We start from the raw sequence: 20,388 nt of genomic DNA on the forward strand, positions 1-20,388 counted from the left end.
ATGATTGTTGGCTTCTGATGGTATCTTGCTAATTCACTGAACTGCATTAGGTGACACAAATGGTATTGCCTTTATCTTATAACTCCTTGTCTGAGCGACTACCAGGCCTATGGTTTTTAAAAGTCAGATGTTCCCTGACAAAGACATTCGAAAATTAAGAATGTTTATTGACTTGAAAAATACACTAATTTTTGCAAACTCCCTTCATTCAACCCTTGAAGACATCGCGGTCTGGTGCGCTATGTAGATCGTTTCTCGTACCATTTAATTTCTCAGAATTTAGGTCTACTAGGCTTACAATAATGTCATCACCAAATGCATCTTTTATTTTTAGTTGATCAACCACAAAGAGTAGCATAGGCCTACTGTGCACAGTGCACTGACGACTGTAGCAGCCCAAGGTAACCAGTTGTTGTAGATGAGAGGCAACCCCTTGTTTCAGATAGCCTGGACAACATGTTACCTGGGTGTTGCCTACGTTATTAATTAATGGTAGCCTACAATAGTTAATTGATTCGCGTAGCATATTAGTTGGCTCAAAGAGTAGGGAATCAGGATGGAGAGAGTCACGCGTATGTTGCTTTTGCGGGATCGAATCCAGTTTAATGCTAGTTTTCAAAACATATATTTTTTTACATGTCTTTTGTCCGAGTGGCTGTAATGTAGCCGAGCGCTCATGGCGTATGAAAAGCGACTTCAAACCGAAACCAGTAGGTGGAGAAACCAGAAGGCACACAACACCGGAACGATTTTAAGGCTATTTCGCATAGGCTACTCAATGGTGCTATTTCACACGCATTATAGCGACCCCTCACTCACCGGGGTTAGGTGGAAGGTGTTAATAGACGATTGGCGTAGCCTACAGTGGACTAGGGCTGTCAAAATTGCTCAAAAATGACGTTCGAATATCCCCTCTAAAATAAACACATGTATTCGAATATATTGGGATATCTAGGCTATATTATTTGCGCATTATGTCAGTGTTGCTCATTATGTCATCTGTTTTTAACTTTTTGTATGGTTATTGCTTGACATGGGGGATCCCAAGCAGCTTTCAGCCATAAGGCATTTCCTAATTCACCCGACACTGATATTCAAAATGTTGAAACTATTTCGGCATAGCCTATAAGCAGTTTAATTAAATGTAATGTTAGTTGTAAACAAACGGGCTAATTAACTGACTGCCCGATTCACGTTGGCTGGGGGGCAGGGGGGGCAATCAGACATTTGTTCACATTTGCATTCGAGGCAGGCCTTCTGTTGAAGAATTTTATATAAATCCTGCGCTAACAGTAATCCTCCTACCCCCGCTACCACAGCTGTGGATAGTGTGGCATGCTCACGCTTTATGTCTCCTTCTTGCAAACTAGGTGTATAGCCCAACTATTTACGTCTTAAAAAAATAACAACTTGCCAGATATGCCTTCATATCTTTGGGCTTCATTCAGCATTTTGTTCTTCCACTGGAAATTACTCTTCTACATTTGCTGCCTGCTGCATCCTTTCTGTTTGTATTGTTTAGAAAAGGTTTGACGTCTTGAGTTAATGCATTAAACATTGTTTGCTGGTAACCAGCCACAAATAGCCTACAGATTCTTGCGTGTACATTCTCTATTCTCTCCAAAATGTGCCCGTTCTATAGGCTGGCCAAGTGCATAATTCTGCGGCATAAAGCAGATGTATTTGTTTATTGTACAGAAAAATAAAAATAACCTGTCAATCAGTCAATTGACTACATTGCAGTCAATAAGTAGGGCAAATTACGAAACCAAAACGTGAGTCATAGTTGTCTAAGCCTCTGCTGTGAGGCCAAACCCATGGACAAAGACGCATTGATATCTGCATTAGAGTTTTTTTTGGCGAAACAAGCTCACAGCCGAACGAGTCATAGCACTGAAGGGAGAGGCAACTGGCATGTGATCTCCCCACGGGCCAATGGATGTACAAGTTTTCTCCTGTGCCTACGATATTTAATCCAGTGTTTTGTGAAGTTGCAAAATGCTATTCGTTTTAACGAATTTTTATGATGGTATGAAGTACTTTTTGTATAGGGTACTATCTTAATTGCTTTATACTCAATACTTGACCAATGGCTATTGCATCTGTCTATTGAAAGTGAGAATGTGGCATGTGATCTACTGTGTAAAATAAACAGATGGCTAATGGCCTACAAGCTGATCTGGGGTGCATTTCCCGTACAACTACGGGAACAACCCGTACGGAGGTAAGCTTTTTACTAACAGGATGCATCGTTCAACTAACCAACATGTAAGTTACGACTGTTTCCCAAAACTGTCGTACTTACATAGTACTGTAAGTTTGGACCATGATAGTTTCCAAACTTCAGTAGTCTGGACTAAGGTGGTTAATGAAATTTAGTAGCACGTGAACGGGCACCTGCACATACTTCTGTGGCGCATTGCGTTAAGGCCGGCAGATGACAGCCGCCGTTGCACAGCAGTTACCAGTCCCCTATCCAAGAGTTCGAATCTGGGTTCGAAGATTTTGACAACAATATTGACATCGTTGTTTACCTAAGTTTATCTTTTGTGCAGATCATATTATCAAAATCAGAATCAGCCTTCTTGGCTTGGTTTGCGCAAACTAACAAGGACCCCACCCCCTCCATGAAAATCAAAGGCTACATATTCTCAGCTGACTCGTCAAAAAGTGCGCACCACCTTATTATTATCTGCAGGTGTGTGACTTTTACTTACGTGCACATGGCTGCAAATTGAGAGAATTTATGTATTTTCTGCCTTGGGCATTTTGAAATATGGATGTATGGTGGTTAGAAGTGTAAATATCAATTAGAAACCTAAATATATTTATAATTATTAATTTGCAAACAAATAACTGGCGTCAGTAACGTCTGACATGAAGATCCCTGGAACTATGCTTCTACTAGCATTCTACCACAGGTCGAGAGGTGTAGTTGTAACTACACAACTTTACGATAGTGGTTGCGAACGTTCGTTGCTACTATGGTTTTGGGAAACACTAACGTAGTGTAACGATGCATTGGACTATGTAAGTTCCAAATATGAATGTAATTCTGCGGCATAAAGCAGATGTATTTGTTTATTGTACAGAAAAATAAAAATGACATGTCAAGCAGTCAATTGACTACATTGCAGTCAAGAAATAGGGCAAATTAATTTACGAAACCAAAACGTGGGTCATAGTTTTCTAAGCCTCTATAGCGTAGCCTGTTAAAAACGTCACAGAAGCCTACCCAAGGCTACAGATTAATTCTGAACAGTTATTTCTCTACTGGCTCAATTGTCACACCACTGTTTTGATTTGCATAGTTGCGTTACCTCAACACTGACAATAATGTAGACAGCACACAATTCAAGAATTTCTCAGAATTATGAACAGGCAAGATGGGGGTGGGGTTTTATAACATGAATTTTACATGTGAAATATATGAACTAATCATGTTTTGGTACTTGTTGTCTAGCAGATACCAGTAAGAATTGAGTGTGGATCATGCAATTTAGTGAGACAGTTAGAATCATATAGGCCTTTCAGCATGATTTCTTTTTGTGGAAAAAATGTGCTGGACTGGGCGGCGGTCATATTTTGTACCGTTCTGCGGTACATCTAGTTGTCGATAGTTTAATATCTTGTACGATAAGTCGATAATGTAATTATCCAGACTGGCCTAATGATTCCATTCCATTTGATCTCTGTGAAGTAGCACTTTACTAGCCTGGAAGCCAGCCCACAAAATTTGAGGTTGCAAAATTTGGTCTGGACTTGCTCAATTGACAAGCCTCTATGAAAACTTGAGAAGTGTGCCTACCAGTCCAAGTGGTCTTTATACAATGATGGACAGATGAGCAACGTGACCTGAGTAGGGCTTTGACTTTTGCCCAAAAATCATATTCGAAGTTCGTTTGTTTATTAATATTAAAATTCGAATATATTCGAATATGTGTTAATAATATTTTAACCATTAAATGTCTTCAGTAAGACCGATATTGGTATCAAACTTAAGTTCTATATGTTCTGTCCACCAGAGGGCAGTGTATCAGTCAATGTCAATAGACTACGTGCACTAAAGGCTGAGTATTTATGCGTGTGTTAAAATTGTTATTATTAAGCACAGGGCTGGCCGATAAAACGATAGCGATATGTATCGCAATAGACATGTAATCGTCTCGATATCAATAAAAAATACGTTCAATAGAACATTCATAATTAAAAGCAACACACACCTCCTGCCTTACATTGTCCATAAATAAATAGACTATATATATTGTATTGTAGTATGTACTGAACAGTCTAACCAGTAGACTATGATAAAATAGAAAATTAAGCTAATGTTAGGCTACTTTGTTTACAATATGTCCAGGCTTCAACCAGTGCTGCTTTTCATTCAGACTTATCTGCACATTTATTTATTTGAGTGTTTTTCATGATTGTGTTGACATTTCTTTTCCCTGTTTGCTTTGATTGATAACTGAGGTGATTAAAATCAGAGGAAGGTTAAGTTTAAAATAAAGTAATAAAGTGTCTATTTTGTCTGTGGGAGCTCACTAAGCGCGAACCAGCAAGGATGCTAACTTCACCTACAGGAGCCCAGATGACCAATAATAGCCTTGCTAATGAGCTCGTGATTTTAATTCACCAGGCGTGAAAAAAACCTCGGAATCTGAATTGAAAACGTTTACAACCCAATACATTTACAAAAAATTATTTCCATAGGCTACAGGTTCGAATATTAAGAGATCCCTAAAATTCGTTTGAATATCTTTAATTTTTAAAATAATCGAATTATATTCGAATAACGAAGTTCGGAGTCAAAGCCCTAGACCTGAGCGTGCTTCGGTTGATTTTGTTTACAGCAAGAATGTCGTTGCTAGCCATTTACGTCACTATTGTGGCTGTTGTACAATATATGGACAGCGTGATAACTTTAAAAAAGAACAGAAAACAGTGATTATAGCGATGGTTCGGAGTAATTTCCCCCTAGCGTCCTTTGCACCATTACCCGAGCCAAACACCCTCCCAGAACCTTTTTTCCCTTGGTCTAACCCTGGTCGAGTAGCGCTGTCAGAAACGAATGACTTTCTGCAGGCGCTTACAGTATGTAACCTATAGAGTATCTCATAAATTACCCCACTAATAATGCCCTGAATGTTACGAAACTTCTACAGTATTACTATGTTCTGTACTCATAAAACGAGGCATTGAAAAGTTTGTAAGTACACCAGGAGTTTATTTAAATAACACTTGCCTGATGGATTCTACTCGCTGCTGCTATCTACCGCTGCGTCGACGTTCCTTCCGTGATTTGGGAAAAGCCCGTAAAAGTCCTAGCAGGAAGCATGCATAAGTCAAGTCAAGTTTATTTATATAGCGCATTTCATACACAGAGACGCGATTTTCAAACCGCAAAGGCTGCGATTACGCTTCGTAATATGTGATGTCACCAAAACGCATTTATTTGCGCTTGCCGACGCGCCACCGACTCTTCACACCCACCACTGAAGAAGCAAAAAACGTAAACAAGAGGACCAGCTAACAGTGTCAAGAAAGGTCTGATCAGTAGAGCTACTTTGGTTAAAAAAATAAACCTCTTCATTACCTTTTGCTCAAACCTGCCATGTCCCTGGTTCTAGTTCATAATTCCCCTGTGCTGCTACTCTGGCTGGTAACTTCGTTCACTTGTCCAGCTGACGATTAAAAATCCACGACTGTTTAGGCTGCACAGCAGCCATTCACCTGTGCACTGGGGACTTTGTTTACTGGAGTACAATGACAGTGGGGGCATTTGCGATATCCAAGGGGGTTGGCGGCGCAAACATTTCATCTTACAGGTAATGTGATGCATAATGTTATCCGCAAGTAGTTGACACAGCTAACCACCAAAAACCCAGCTGTTCTAACATTAGCTTACCAGCTAAGGCTCTAGGCTACATACATGCTGCTAACTGCTGATAACTTTGCCTGTTTAAAGAGTTTTGTCTCCGCGATTGGCTTTGTTGTGATATGAACAAACTAGTTAATTTAAACCTTTAGTTAACACCGAGCGGAACAGTCATTCGGCCGCATTTATTTGCGCTGCAACAATCTACAGTAGTTTGTTACGATTCACGTGCAAGTAGCCTACAGAGGAGAGGAGCGGGTGTGTGTGTGTGTGCGCGTATGGAGAGCACAGGACAAGGAGAAGCCGTGTCAGTGCCACTGCATGTAGACCTAACTGTTAACTAACGAAAGAAGATCATATCTACATGAAATTGTAAATAGAAACAAAATAGAAACGTATAAGAATATTTTTTTCATCATGTTTACAAAGCTGGAAGCTCAACAAATATAGGTCTACTAATGTGATTAAAATAGTTAAATAAAAAATATTTCATTCATCAATCTTATTCAATGACCTAATGCCATCATAACATAGGCCTGGGCTCCAGGAAAGAACAGTTTATGTTTAACTTATCTAATTTTGTGTTGGTCATACTATAGAATAACTAGATGTAGAGCGGTACAAAATATGACCGCCGCCCACCATTTCACATGTAAAATTCATTTTATACAACCCCACCTCCAGCTTGCCTGTTCATAATTCTGAGAAATTCTTGATTGTTTGTGTTATGTTTGTGTGTGTGTGTGTGTGTGTGTGTGTGCGTGCTTGTGTGTGTGCCTGCGTATGTGCCTGTGCATGCAAGCGTACATATGTTCACAGTAATCATATGTACATATGATTACTGTGAATGTATGTGTGTGTGTGTGTGTGTGTATCTGTTTGTGCACATGTGTGCACATGAAATGGGTTAACATGACCCCTGGAGGCAAACATACGGAAAAAAATGGTCATCCTAGGCCCTACAGTTCTCAACATATTCACAGAGAACTGTGTCTGCTCTACCCTCCTTTCGGGGGGTCCAGTCCAGCGGGGGGGGGGGGGGGGGGGCTACAGATCAAAACGAAAAATGACGGTTCCATGCTATCCATGTGGGGGTACATGCCCACCAAGTTTCGTGTACCCCGGTCTTTCAGTGTCCCGGGAATCCTTGTTGGTGTACGTCACTAAATGTACACATAAATTATTTTATTGTAAGGCCCCCCATGAACGAAAGTACACAAAACTTGGCATGCATTCGGAGGGTGTCATAAGGATCCTACACTTTTAATTTCGTGCAGTTTTGACCTTGTCAGCCAGAGATATTGTGATGAAAACACCTAATGTTTTGCTTTTTAATTTTTAACTAGGTGGCGCTATACATGAAATAAGTGGTAATGGGATGGGTTGACATGCCCCCTTAAGACCAACGTACAAAAAAAAGGTGGACCTCCTAGGGCCTACGGTTCTCGAGATATTCACAGAAAACTGTCTCTGGCCACCTACAGGCCAGTTGGTGTATAGCAACATAAATTAATTTATTGTGTGGCCCCCCATGAACGTAATTCCACAAAACTTGGCGTGCATACAGAGGGTGTCATAATGATCCTACACTTCCAATTTCGTGCAGGTTTGACTATGTTAGGTCACAGATACCTTTAATTACAACACCTCATTTTTACTTTTTTGTGTTTAACTAGGTGGCGCTATACATGAAATGAGTGGTTATGGAATGGGTTGACATGGCCCCTTGAGATCAGCATACAAGAAAAAATGGTCCTCCTAAACCCTACGGTTTTCGAGATATTCACAGAAAACTGTGTCTGCCCTACCCTCCTTTCAGTGGGGGTCTACAGATCAAAACGAAAAACGATGGTTCCATGCTATCCATGTGGGGTTACATGCCCACCAAGTTTCGTGTACCCCGGTCTTTCAGTGTCCTGGGAATCATTGACGGAAATTTGGGCATGCGAAAAAGAAAAAAGAAAAAAATCTGACTAAACCTATATGACCGCCGCTTCGCTGCACGGCGGTCATAATAAATTGCTTGTCTTTGTTGAAGAACACAGAAGATAAAGAGCTTAAAAATAATCGCATATCACATCGCAATCGCAATATTGGTGAGAAAAATCGCAATTAAATTTTTATTCAAAATCGTTCACCCCTACATAAAACAAGGTAGAATAATTTATAAGACAGATTCAGAAATTATAACTCAGTGCAGTTAGCAGAAAGCATCTGAGTTTGGTCTTAAGTCTAGGTTTAAAACTGGCTACAGTTGGGGCCTTTTTCATGTCATCCGAAAGTTGGTTCCAGAGCTGAGCTGCATAGCAGCTAAAAGCTGCTTAACCATGTTTAGTTCTAACAGCATAAGGATGTAGATCCAGGAATGCACTAATATTTTGTTCATAGTACCAGTTTGCAACAATTATTAGTTAACACTATGTTGTAAACACTTCGGAAAAAAATATTAAAAACTGGATATACCAAAAAACTTTGATGTAATCGCTTCCTGCCAGGACTTTTTTACGGGCTTTTCCCAAACCACGGGAACACTCAAAAATGTGAGGCCATGGTGTCAAGATGGATTGAACTGATATTTAATGACCCCTAGACAATTTTAATATTTCAAAGGACAAATATAGTCATGATATTCATCAGATAAAGTCTGATGATCCAATCATAACTATTTCATACCTTTAACCAGTTGTGTACACTCCTGGCATTAAAATGTGGTCACAAACTTGTGTTTTGATTTTATTTGTTGATTTAGATTTGCAGTTCCAAAGAGCTTCTGGTTAGTTTGCTGGAGCAGGTGGAGGCAGCCAACCAAGATGCCATCACAGAAACTGTGATGTTTTTGCTGCAACCCCTACAGAAAGGTGACTTATTCGCTTAATCATTTTGTAGACAAAGGCCTTACACAAGGATTTTGATGGAGTGTATAGCTTAGCTTTTCAGTTGTTAAAGCAACACCAAAGAACTTTTCCTCTGTCGCATGTACACTATTTGTTTATCCAGCAACGACTTTACAAATAACGATGTCCATAGAATAGAGAATATGTTGCATGACTTTATGAAAGAACGATGTATTGCGACATCATGCAAGTCAAATTTGTAGTTTCTTATGTCTCATTCCATCTAACTACAAACCCGCTCCGCTACCCGATCTGGCAAACTTACATAGTGCGGTTATAGCCGATAGACGGCCGCGAAGCGAATGCAGAAGTGCCGTTCACCCTGTTACGAGTTGATGAACCACGGAAACAATTTTGGAAACATTATTTTAAGGTACAAAAAACTCTTTGGTGTTGCTTTAAGGAAGCATTGTGTCATAAGCACATCCACAAAGGGGGATATTCCAGAAAGCAGGCTTTATCAAGCTCTAAGCTTAACTGTAAACTCTGAGTTGAGATGGGAATTCTTATGTTTTTGGTTCCCCGCATGTTTCTAATCCAATATGTTTTTTTCTCATTTAGCACATTAGCACACTACATCAAAATGCTACCACTTTACTTGAGGTCTAAGAATCTATATATTATACTGTCATAATACTGTCATGACAGACAGTTTTCTAAAATATCCTGTCACACATCTATCTAACAGTGCTAGAATTGTTCTGTAACCTTGCATATCTAATTATAATAATCATTATGTCAACATGTCATGAATACAAAAAGAGGTACATTTTCTGTTTATGTCAAGTTGTCATGACAGACATCCTCTGGTAATGCCATCCTGTTTAATGTCAAGCTGTCTTAATAAGGACACTTCAAGCTAATTTAATGTCAGGTTGTCATGACATACATCTACTGGTAATGTCATCCTGGTTAATGTCAAGTTGTCATTACAAAGACATCCCAAACATATTTAATGTCAACTTGTCATGACCAAGACAACTTCTGGTAATGTCACTTTGATTAATGTCAAGTTGTCATAATTAAGACAACCCAAACAATGTGAACTTGTCATGACAAAAACGGAATGACACCTAAAGGTATACCATGAAGGTTTAGGTGTTTTTGGCGAGTGTGGAGCTCCCTCTAGAGTCACAATGTATTAATATGCAAATTCTCGCGAATTAGCCTCCCTGTACACAATGCAAATGCTTTTGTTGTGGAGGTGAAGGATTAACAACAGGCTCAAACTATCTCCAAAGAGCTATATCTACTGACAAGGTAATGTTTCACGATTCTCACAAGATTTGGCGGGGCGCCGCTCTTGGAATTGCATGGCTGGTTTTCTCGGTAGGGACTTGCTACATCTATGCTGTATAGCTATGCTAGGTGAACGATTCACCTATTACAAGTTCGTTTACCATCAAATTGGCTTCGTAAGGTGAAAATCTTGCATAGTGTTCCTTTAATGACATAAGCGTTTATGACTTTTGACTTGTTTATAACATTTATGACACGTTAATGACAGTGTCAGGTCATCGTTATGACAGTATCATGTCACTCTTATGTAGACACTGTCAAGACTCAGGTAATTATTAAACAGTCAGGCAATGTTATAATAAATAGCAAAATGCATTGCTGTGCATCAGAGCAGGATCTTTACTGATAGTGCAGTAAAATACTACAAGAAAATTTGCATTTCCTGACAATTTGCAAAGAAAATAAATATATAGCAAAATATTAGAAAAATGCAAAAAGTCAATATGCATGTATAAAGAGAGACAGAGGAGAAGGCATAAAGGAGGAGATAAAGAGAATGATGAGATGGAGTGATAACCCTAATTCCTTACTATGCTCTACTTGCAGTGCTGTTGAACTTTGGCAGGAAGAAGGCTACCTTCCTAGGCATGACACTTTCAACATTGTTGGACCAGATAGCTCGACTCCCAGTTTCCTCAATGACAGAGCAGCAGGATGATGCAGCAGGCTTGTGTCGATGGTGCTCTGGGCTTCTGTGGTTTGTAAAACCCTTTGTAGAAGAAATCAAGCACAATTATCACAGTGGAGTTGTCCATGATGAGGAGCTGAGAACGGAAATCCTGAAGTTGTAAGTGAACAGCAGTTTTATTTTTTATAATGTGTGAATTCAAATAAAAATGTGTTAGGGATGCAACGATATATGGTGCATTATCGAACCCAACAATATGCCCCTCTACGGTTCAATGCGCATACGTGAACCGTGATAATTCGATAGGCTTACATCTATTTACATTTTTCAAAAGTTGCTCATTGTGCAGCAAACTCTACGCACATTATAGCCTACATTAACAGAACCCCTTCAGACCTATCACCTCTGCAACCTATCAGCACTATCCCTGCTAATGTACGGAAGCACTGATAGGTTGATGAAAATGAGTTCCAGAAAAATAAAACCTCAGGGCAGCTGACTGCTCTAAAGCTTAGCCACTAGCAAGGTAGAGAAACAAATTTAAAGAGACGCTGCCGTCTTTCATATCCTTTCCCATCATATCCATACATTTCACTGGTAGTCTGAAGACATGGCTCTGATATAAACAGCTATATATTAGGCAGTTCACGTATGATGAGCTTGCATAAAATACCATGGCTAGCATGCTAACGTTAATTGTTTCTTGAAATAAACTGCTTCACTTCAACAATCACAGTAGCCTACACCATCTATACTGCTCTGCGTTCACCTGCGCACCCATTACTCTCGTTTGAATTACTCGCGAACCCGTGATCGCATAGATATGGCACGCATGTTAGATGAAAGAGGAGACAGAGCTACTCATTGATACCAAGTATATTAATCCTTCTGGGTTATAAAAACAGACGAAGTGACCGAAAAAAATAATAACGTCATATAGCTCAACCTACCGGTGCGCACCCATTACTCTCGTTTGATTTACTCGCGAACCCGTTATCGGATAGATATGCCACGCAATGTCAGATGAAAGAGGAGACACAGAGCTATCATTTGATACCTCCTTCTGGGTTATAAAACAGATGAATTGACAGCAAAGTAATAACTTCATATAGCTTGACTTACCCCACATTTTTGTGTGTTTTTGTGGCAAAGCATGTTCATAATCCGGTTTTGAGATCCTATCAAATTCCCATAATATCCCATTCAAGGCTCACATACAGTAGACCTCGACAGTCCCGCCCACAGCCGATTCCAGAAGTGAGAATCCAATATAATTTCTCTGTTGACAATTGGGGTATAAGCCATAAAATCATAACCGTCGATGGTAGACTTAAAACCAGCTACGACATGACTAAGTGATTGTATATGGTCATATCCCTTTAACTGCCTCCTCAACCATTTGGTAGAGCATACTTTAAGACACCATATCTTACCAAAACATCCAACTGTTTTGAGTTCAAACATATGGAGCCATATCTACCACTTGAGTACTACATGTTAAGCACAAAATATTTGCTCAGTACCTCTGTAATGTCGAAGGCCATACCTTCTCATCATACGCGATTTAAGGAATTAATTTACGCGATTTCGGGCATATTTTGTGGAGTCATATCTACCAAATTTTCAAAAGTAAGACTTTTTTTGACATTTGTCACCCTCCTCATGACATGATAGCCCAAAACGGTATCAGCCATATACCAATTTACCAATACCCAATGTGTTATGCATGGGCAGCATACTAATGAGGAGGGTGGGACATTTTTCATGTCATGTTAGATCACATCCTGAGAGTTTAAGCTTTCAGAAAATATATGGTTTATATGGTTGAACCAGTTTTTCCTAAATGGCACAGACCTAAAAGTATCTGCTATATACCCGATTTACCAATACCCAATGTGTAATGCATGGGCAGCATACTAATGAGGAGGGTGGGACATGTCTCATGTCATGTTAGATCACATCCTGAGGGTCTAAGCTTTCAGAAAATATATAGTTTATATAGTTGAATCAGTTTTTGGTAAATTTACTTAAGTGGTCTGCAGGTACAGTGGGAATGAGTTTATTTCTTGTTAACATGATTTTTCTTAAACTCTGGGACCAGGGCTACAAGACAATACCACTTTTTTGGGGAAAAAAAACTTTTCTTCTTTCAGTAAAGCACAATAATCTCATGCCAAAGTCAGATAACTGACTTTTACCATAAACTGGCACCGTAAAAGTCCTGGCAGGAAGCGATTACATCAACGTTTTTTGATATCCAGTTCCTGGATCTACATCCTTATGCATGCTTCCTGCCAGGACTTTTACGGGCTTTTCCCAAATCACGGAAGCAATGTCTACGCAGCAGTATAGTAGCATCCATCAGGCAAGTGTTATTTAAATAAACTCCTGGTGTATTTACAAACTTTTCAATGCCTCGTTTTATGAGTAAAGAACATAGTTGTACTACTGTAGAAGTTTCGTACCATTCAGAGCATTATTAGTGGGGTAATTTCGAGATAAAAGTTGGTACCATTACTACAAGGCTGTCAAAATTGCTCAAAAATGACGTTTCAATATTCGCTCTAAAAAAAACACATTATATTCGAACCATTCGAACATCTGGTTGCGCATTTTGTCAATGACACTCATTATGTCAATAACAGGACAAATTAATACAAAGAGACATAACTTGTATAGGTAGTTTATTTAAGTATACATATTTGACAATTAGGGCTGGGATAAACGATTATTTTTTAAACGATTAATCTAGCGATTATTTTTTCGATGCATCGATTAATCTAACGATTCATTTTTTCAGTCTGATTCGATTTTGATTATCTCCCCATTAATTCACTAATAGCAACTTATACATGTTTATTTACATATCTGAATGAAAAAACATGAATTCTTTAACATTGCAATATATGTTTATTGCTCTTAAGATTCCAAAATAAAAGACTATACAAGTGCAAAGTATTAGCATTCTTAGTCAGAGGTAGCATTCAATAAAGTTCAGTAGTGTAGCCTATGTCTAATTGAGTGCCTGTCATGTTAAGACGTTCGTGTGGGAATCCTTGCAATTAACATTTACACAGTTAAAAGGCTGCTGATGTGTGGATGCAATTCATAACGTAGTTAGTTCAAATAACGGTTCGTACTTCTCCTTTGGACAAACACTTTTAAATCTTGGAAAACACTTTTCCATTTACATCGGGATTTTGCAAACATTCAGAGTCAATAAAATGAGCCCTGCATGAGTAACGAATACAAGCAGCTGCAAGTAAGCATGCTAAACTTGACGTCCAAACAGTATTCTAACGTTAGCTTTAAGATACTGCTTGATTGCATACTGTAACTTAACTTAGTTTAGTCTCCTCAATGTACTATGTTGTGATAAGACCTTAGCAGAGTTTACTTTAACTTTAATGCAGCAGTTTTTAACAAATTTGCGCAGCATGGTCACGATGCTAAGCGGATTTAATAGCAATTTAGCCCACAGTGTTCTATGCAATGCTTCTATGTGGCAACAACAATCCTTCAACAATCGTGAATATTTTGTTAAATGCACATGCAGAGGAGGAGCAGCGGGCTCTTACGAGAGAGAGCGGGCAGGGCGAGGAAAGGCTGTGTGAGTAAAAAGTGCAGCTCAATGAAATTATTTTATCTTATCTTTAATTTAAATAGTAGACCTACTACAACACAGACAGTGTTTCCCATACATTGACTTATTTGTGGCGGCCCACCACAGTATCAACATTGACCACCACACAATGATTTTCCAGGTTGTACTAAATTGTGCTTAAATCTGGTTAGCATCATAACCACGCTGTGCTAATTTGTTAAAAACTGTTGTATTCAAGTTAATTCTGCAAACCAACCACCACAAATGGAATTCAATTCTGTGGGAAACACTGATAGAACATCATCAATGTGTGGTGGCCGGTTTTGATTTCGTGGTGCCCAGCCACAGATTAGTCAACGTATGGAAAACACTGAAGGTGTAAAATTAAAAATATTTAGCAGCACACGTTATGCTTGACGAATCGACGCTCATATTTTGCGTCGACGTATTTTTTGCGTCGACGCGTTGTCCCAGCCCTATAGAGCTGGTAAGTCCCGCCCCTTCCGCTAACCCCGCTGGACCTCTAGGTTGAAAAATCGTTAATGCAAGTGAATGTGAGAAAATAATTATGTAGTCTCTCTGTAATCTTGAACCAGCTTTATCCCACAAGACAGGCTGGTCACACCAGCATGACCAGCTTCCTCAGATGGTCATGCCAGCATATCCAGCTGGTGGCCCAACCAGCTACACCAGCAAAGACCAGCAAGAGCTGGAGGAAAACCAGCATAGACCAGCTAAAATCAGCTAAAACCAGCTACCAGCATAAGCTGGTTTCTAGCTGTTTTTTTCAGCAGGGATATTCGAATTTAGAATATTCGTTGACAGCCCTAGTTCCAGCCCATTTGTAGTGTTCTTAGCTACACCTCCCTTCTGTTTAGCTTTTCCATTGTTTGTTGACCATGGAAATTGCATTTGGAATAAAAGAGTTTTTGTATATATTTTTCCTTGCCATGTGTACTCTGTAGTGCCGCCCTAGGGGAAGCAGCTCAAATTCAGAATGGAGGGGGTGGGTGTAATCATCTAGTATGTTCATGGTCTTTCTGTGTACTGCAGTGCTGTATAGATTATCTGGTGTTTTTTGAGGTCTCCCTATGATTTTCCCTGCCATTTGTAACAATTCTGGACAGCTTGTTCTTATTGTGTAAAGTCAAGTGACCATACCAGACAGAAATGTTATAGGTAAGGATGCTCTCTATTAAACTGTGAAAAACACCTGGAGATCTCCCTTTTCGGCAGTTGATGACAATTTGCAACCTGCGAAGGTCTCGTTTGTCTGTGCCACATATTGTCGGAAACAAACTATGACATGAGGAGAGCTCGTGGAGTGCTAATGGCTCTAATTAGCATATCATCATCATCATCATCAACCGTTTTTTTATTCAGGGTGAAATTGACTGAGCATCAAGCTCTTTTACAGCAATGCCCTGAGTTGCAAAACAACAACAATAATCAAACAACAAAACAAGAACAATAAAAGATACAAAAGGCAAATAATAATAATAACAAAAATCAAATAAAAATAAATAGTAATAAATAGAAAGAAAAGAAGGGGAATGTATAAATAATAATAATGATATATAAAAGGTCTAAAATATAAGTCAAAGCAAGAACATTGTGCAACAGCCATATCCTCAATCATACCCTTGAATTGGTCTAGTGACACAAACCTATCTAATTTCAATGACTCTTGCAAATTGTTCCATTTATTAGATGCAAAAAATGTAAAAGCTAATTTACCAAATTCAGATTTAATTTGAGGAGTTTGAAGAGATATAAAACCCTGTGAGCGTGTAATGTGGCAGATTGATTTTATGTTCAGAAGAGAAGTTGGGTATAAAGGTAACTTTCCCAGTAATGCCTTATAAACAAAAATGAGGCAGTGCCTTTCCCTCCTATCATAGAGGGAAGACCATCCTACATGTTGGTATAATTTACAGTGATGAGTTTTAAACCTATCTCCAGTTATAAAACGTAGTGAACTGTGGTAAACTGCATCAAGTGATTTCAGAGTGGAAGGGGCTGCATGCATATACACAATGTCACCATTGTTTACCTTTTTTGTGAGATCAAGCACATGTGTTCTAAATGTTAGTTTGTCTAGCCAAATGGCCAGATATTTGTATTGAGAAACTTGCTCAATTTGTGCCCCATTTAGGGAACAAATGTTATAGGCATCAAGGTCACACTTTCTCGATCTAGTAAAGATCATATATTACATAGTTTTTGCTTCATTTAGAACCAGTTTAAGATCTTTCAAGGATTTCTGCACACAATCAAATGCACATTTAAGATATGACACGGCTTGCTCTACAGATGGTGCATAGGCATAAAGGATTGTGTCATCTGCATAGAAATGTACAATTTGCTATTGAAGCACAGATGTCATTAATATACAATGTAAACAACAGTGGTCCCAAAATTGAGCCCTGTGGAACACCATTATTTAGTCTCAATGGGTCTGAGGTTGATCCTGTCACATCTACCCACTGTGTTCTATTAGAGAGGTAGTTTTGAAACCATTTAAAGGAAACTTCATCTAGACCAAAAGAGGTTAGTTTTTCAAGAAGTAACCTGTGATTTAACAGTGTCAAAAGCCTTTGACAAGTCAATAAACAAAGCTGCACAATGTTTCTTACTGTCAACAACAGTAGCTATATCATTTACTACAGTAGTTGCTGCTGTAATTGTGCTGTGGCCAGCTCTGAACCCAGATTGATAAGGACTTAACATAGAATATGATGACAAAAAGGAACGAAGCTGTTCATTTACAAAGGATTCTAACATCTTAGCTAAACATGGAAGCTTGGAGATTGGCCTATAGTTACAGGGCCCATTTCACTCGCACATGCGAGTAAAAATAATTGCGTGCGAGTGCAAAAAAAATATTTAGGCGCACTGGTGCGAATGACTTCTAGCCAAGTCAATGTTGGTCGACATTGTCGAGTACTCAACATCGCGAAACATTACTGGTGCGAACCATAAAATCAGGTCGCAAATATAGCATAAAAACTACACCTCCCATCAACGTTAGCAGTTTCGCGTTGTGACTCGCTAGTTGCTTCTATCAAATTTAAGGGTGCGTTGAAAAAGCGGAAAGTTAGACTAGCCAGCCAAGATGCAAAGTAGAACTAATTTCTTCAATCCACCGAATTCATCGGATATATGAGGAACAGGATGACACAAAAGTAGCCTACCGTAATACTCCCGTTTTATTCAAAAGTAGAACGCTACAGACAACTCCAGGCTTCCATGCATGCTTGTTTGTTTTACACCGAATACAAGCTGAAGTGCAAAATGAAAGTAAGCATAGGCCTACCATCTGCCTACTGCCTCCATCAGTGCAGATATTTCAAATAAATATCATTGATTAGACTATGTTGGGTTTTGTTGAAGAGAAAATTCACAGTTTTAGTAGTAGGCTAGTATTGGGCAGTATGCAATCAGATAGGTCACCATGGGCATATTTGGATTAGCTATAGGTGGATTCACAAATAAATAAATTGGCCTAAGGACCTACATTTGGCAGGATAGCGTACTTCATACAGGCTATATGCAAATATGGCAATGCATTATATTATTTTACATTAACAAAATGTAGAAAAATAGGACTGACTGAAAATAAAGTAGGCACTGATGTTCTTTAAAATCTTGTTTCCTGTAAATGTTGTCAGTTATTCTTAATCTTCGTAATTGGTGCATTGGCATGTTTAACTGTTAGCTGCAGTGTAAAGTTACATTATGTGTAAGTTAAGTACAGAACTGACTGTGCCCCCAGATTTTTGTCTGTGCTCCTAAATTTTTTAACTTGGGCGCACAAGTGCTCCTGGAAAAAAATGTTAGTGTAGAGCCCTGAGTTATTCCAATCACTTAGATCTCCTCCTTTATGTAGAGGGGTCACTAGGGCTGATTTCCAGACTTCTGGAATAGAACCAGAGCAGAATGTTAAATTAAAAATGTGAGTTAAAGGTTCAGCAATGACAGGGGCTGCAATCTTTAAGAGATGTGGGTCTAACTGATCTGCACCCAGAGAGCTTTTCATACACTTGGAATTACACAGTCCATAGAGAACCTCAGATTGGTTTACTGGTCTAAATGAGAAGGGTTATTAGGCCTATTTGAAAATAAAAACCTCTCTTCTTCAGGACTAGTGACACTGAAATGGACTTGTGTCTCTGGTGCCATATCCACATTATTCAATTGATCAAATAGAGTACCACATTTGATAAAGTGATCATTAAAAGCATTACAAATCTCAATTTTCTCATTTACCACTTTAGAATCCAACATAATTTGTTGAGGAAGAGTGGTAGAAGAAACACCTTTAAGTGACTTAATCACTTTCCAGAATTTCGCTGGATTGCTACCACAGTCAGACAGATTGTTCAAATAATAGGTAGATTTAGCCCTTTTCACAAGGTAAGTACATGTATTTCTAAGATGTCTGAATGTTTGCCAATCTCCATCACTACCAGTGGATCTTGCCAATGCCCAAGCTTTGTTTCTTTGAGAAGTAATCTCACCTAGATCATGACTAAACCAAGGGTTACATCTACGTTTTATCCTAAATCTCTTAAAAGGGGCATGTTTATCTGCTAAGGTGTTAAAAATAGTTTGGAAATATTCCAATGCAAGTTCAGCATCTGGAATAAGATTTAAAGAAGTAAGGTCACTGTCATGTAGATCTTGTAAAAATGCCTGCTCATCAAATCTTTTAAAATATCTCTTATTTATATACAAAGGCCCTGACCTTTGTCTTCTGCCATCTCTAATGCAGCCCACGGGACAATGATCACTGAAATCCATTGGGAATACACAGCTATGCATATAATTATGAGGCTTATTTGTAAGAATGAGATCTAACCGGGATGAACGACTGGGAATTTTCATATTAGGTCGTGTGGGTTCTGTGACTATTTGGGTAAGATTTAACTCATTACACACATGTTTTAAGACATCAGCTGAGAGACTATGTAGAGCATCAGGATTGGCAGATGGTGGACGGTAAACGCCCACAATAACCAGAGAACAGCCACCGAGTTTTACGTTAATGGCTAATAAATCAAACTGACCCGGGACAGAGGTGGATACACGTATAGAGAAGCTTAAACTGTTTCTAACATAAATAGCTACGCCACCACCCCGTTTAACTATCAGCTCTGCAAATATTGTAACCAAAAAGGGAAATATCTGAGTCATTAACATTGGTATTCAACCAAGTTTCTGAAATGACAATGACGTCAGGGTTGGAGTCATTAACCCACAACTTTAAAATGTCCATTTTTGGCAAAAGGCTCCTAGCATTTATGTGAACAACACCAAGGCCTTTACGTGTCTTAAAATGTTGTGACAAGTCCGATATAGGCATACCCAAAAGACGATCTCCAATATCAGATGAGCGCTCACCAGCAAGAGTTTGTGCGCTGTCAGTTGGCATGTTTAAAAGTGCCTTTTTGTTGTTTGTCCATTTTCGCAGATGATTCCCTTTTCTTTGCACTTCGCTGTGTAATCGCTGGGGCAGAACTTCGGTAGATGAGATGGCTTGTAGTTGACACGACAGAGCCAGTTGGCCTACGCTCTGGTGAGTCGCGCTCATCAGACCATCGCTGTTGACCGGCACCAGGAAGATGAGTTGAGGAGTTGTACCTGAGTGAAGGGACACAGGGATACTGGAGGATACCATCCTCTGTTGTCCGCTTGATGACGGTGCGACCGGATCCTTGATTGATGTAGCGTTTCCTGCGTAATATCCCCGTTGCCCGGCAGAGGTGGAGCACATTTTCGCTGATAGCCGCGTTGAAAGATGACAACTGCAAAAGTTGTAGGGCAGTGTATCGTAGGGCCAACATCAGCAAGGCATGCTCACAGACACAGTCCAAAGAGAGCTATGCACAAGCTGCGTCCTTCTCCTGCGTTAGGCCAGCTGACAGTCCACCGACTAGATCAGCCACCGATGTCACAGCTGAGAGTCAACCGACTACATCAGCCATTGAAGTTCATAGATTGAATGAGGAGTCTTACTCCCAACTGACAGTCAACCGACTGAAACAGCCACTGAATCCGTATGCTGAGAGATAGCAAATGTTAC

General features: G+C 39.3%; 1 protein-coding gene across 5 annotated transcripts in view; it reads left to right on the forward strand.

Moving 5' to 3' along the window:
• The window catches only part of glmna (glomulin, FKBP associated protein a), a 40,059-nt gene that overhangs the window by 4,965 nt on the left and 14,706 nt on the right, over window positions 1-20,388 (forward strand). For all 5 annotated transcript variants that reach the window (XM_042109407.1, XM_042109392.1, XM_042109401.1 and 2 more), the window contains exons 5-6: window positions 8,628-8,736; window positions 10,618-10,858. In XM_042109407.1, the coding sequence (XP_041965341.1) occupies window positions 8,628-8,736; window positions 10,618-10,858 (350 nt within the window). The remainder of the gene's footprint in view (window positions 1-8,627; window positions 8,737-10,617; window positions 10,859-20,388) is intronic.

Source organism: Alosa sapidissima, chromosome 1, assembly GCF_018492685.1.
Source record: "Alosa sapidissima isolate fAloSap1 chromosome 1, fAloSap1.pri, whole genome shotgun sequence".
Lineage (NCBI taxonomy): Eukaryota > Metazoa > Chordata > Actinopteri > Clupeiformes > Clupeidae > Alosa > Alosa sapidissima.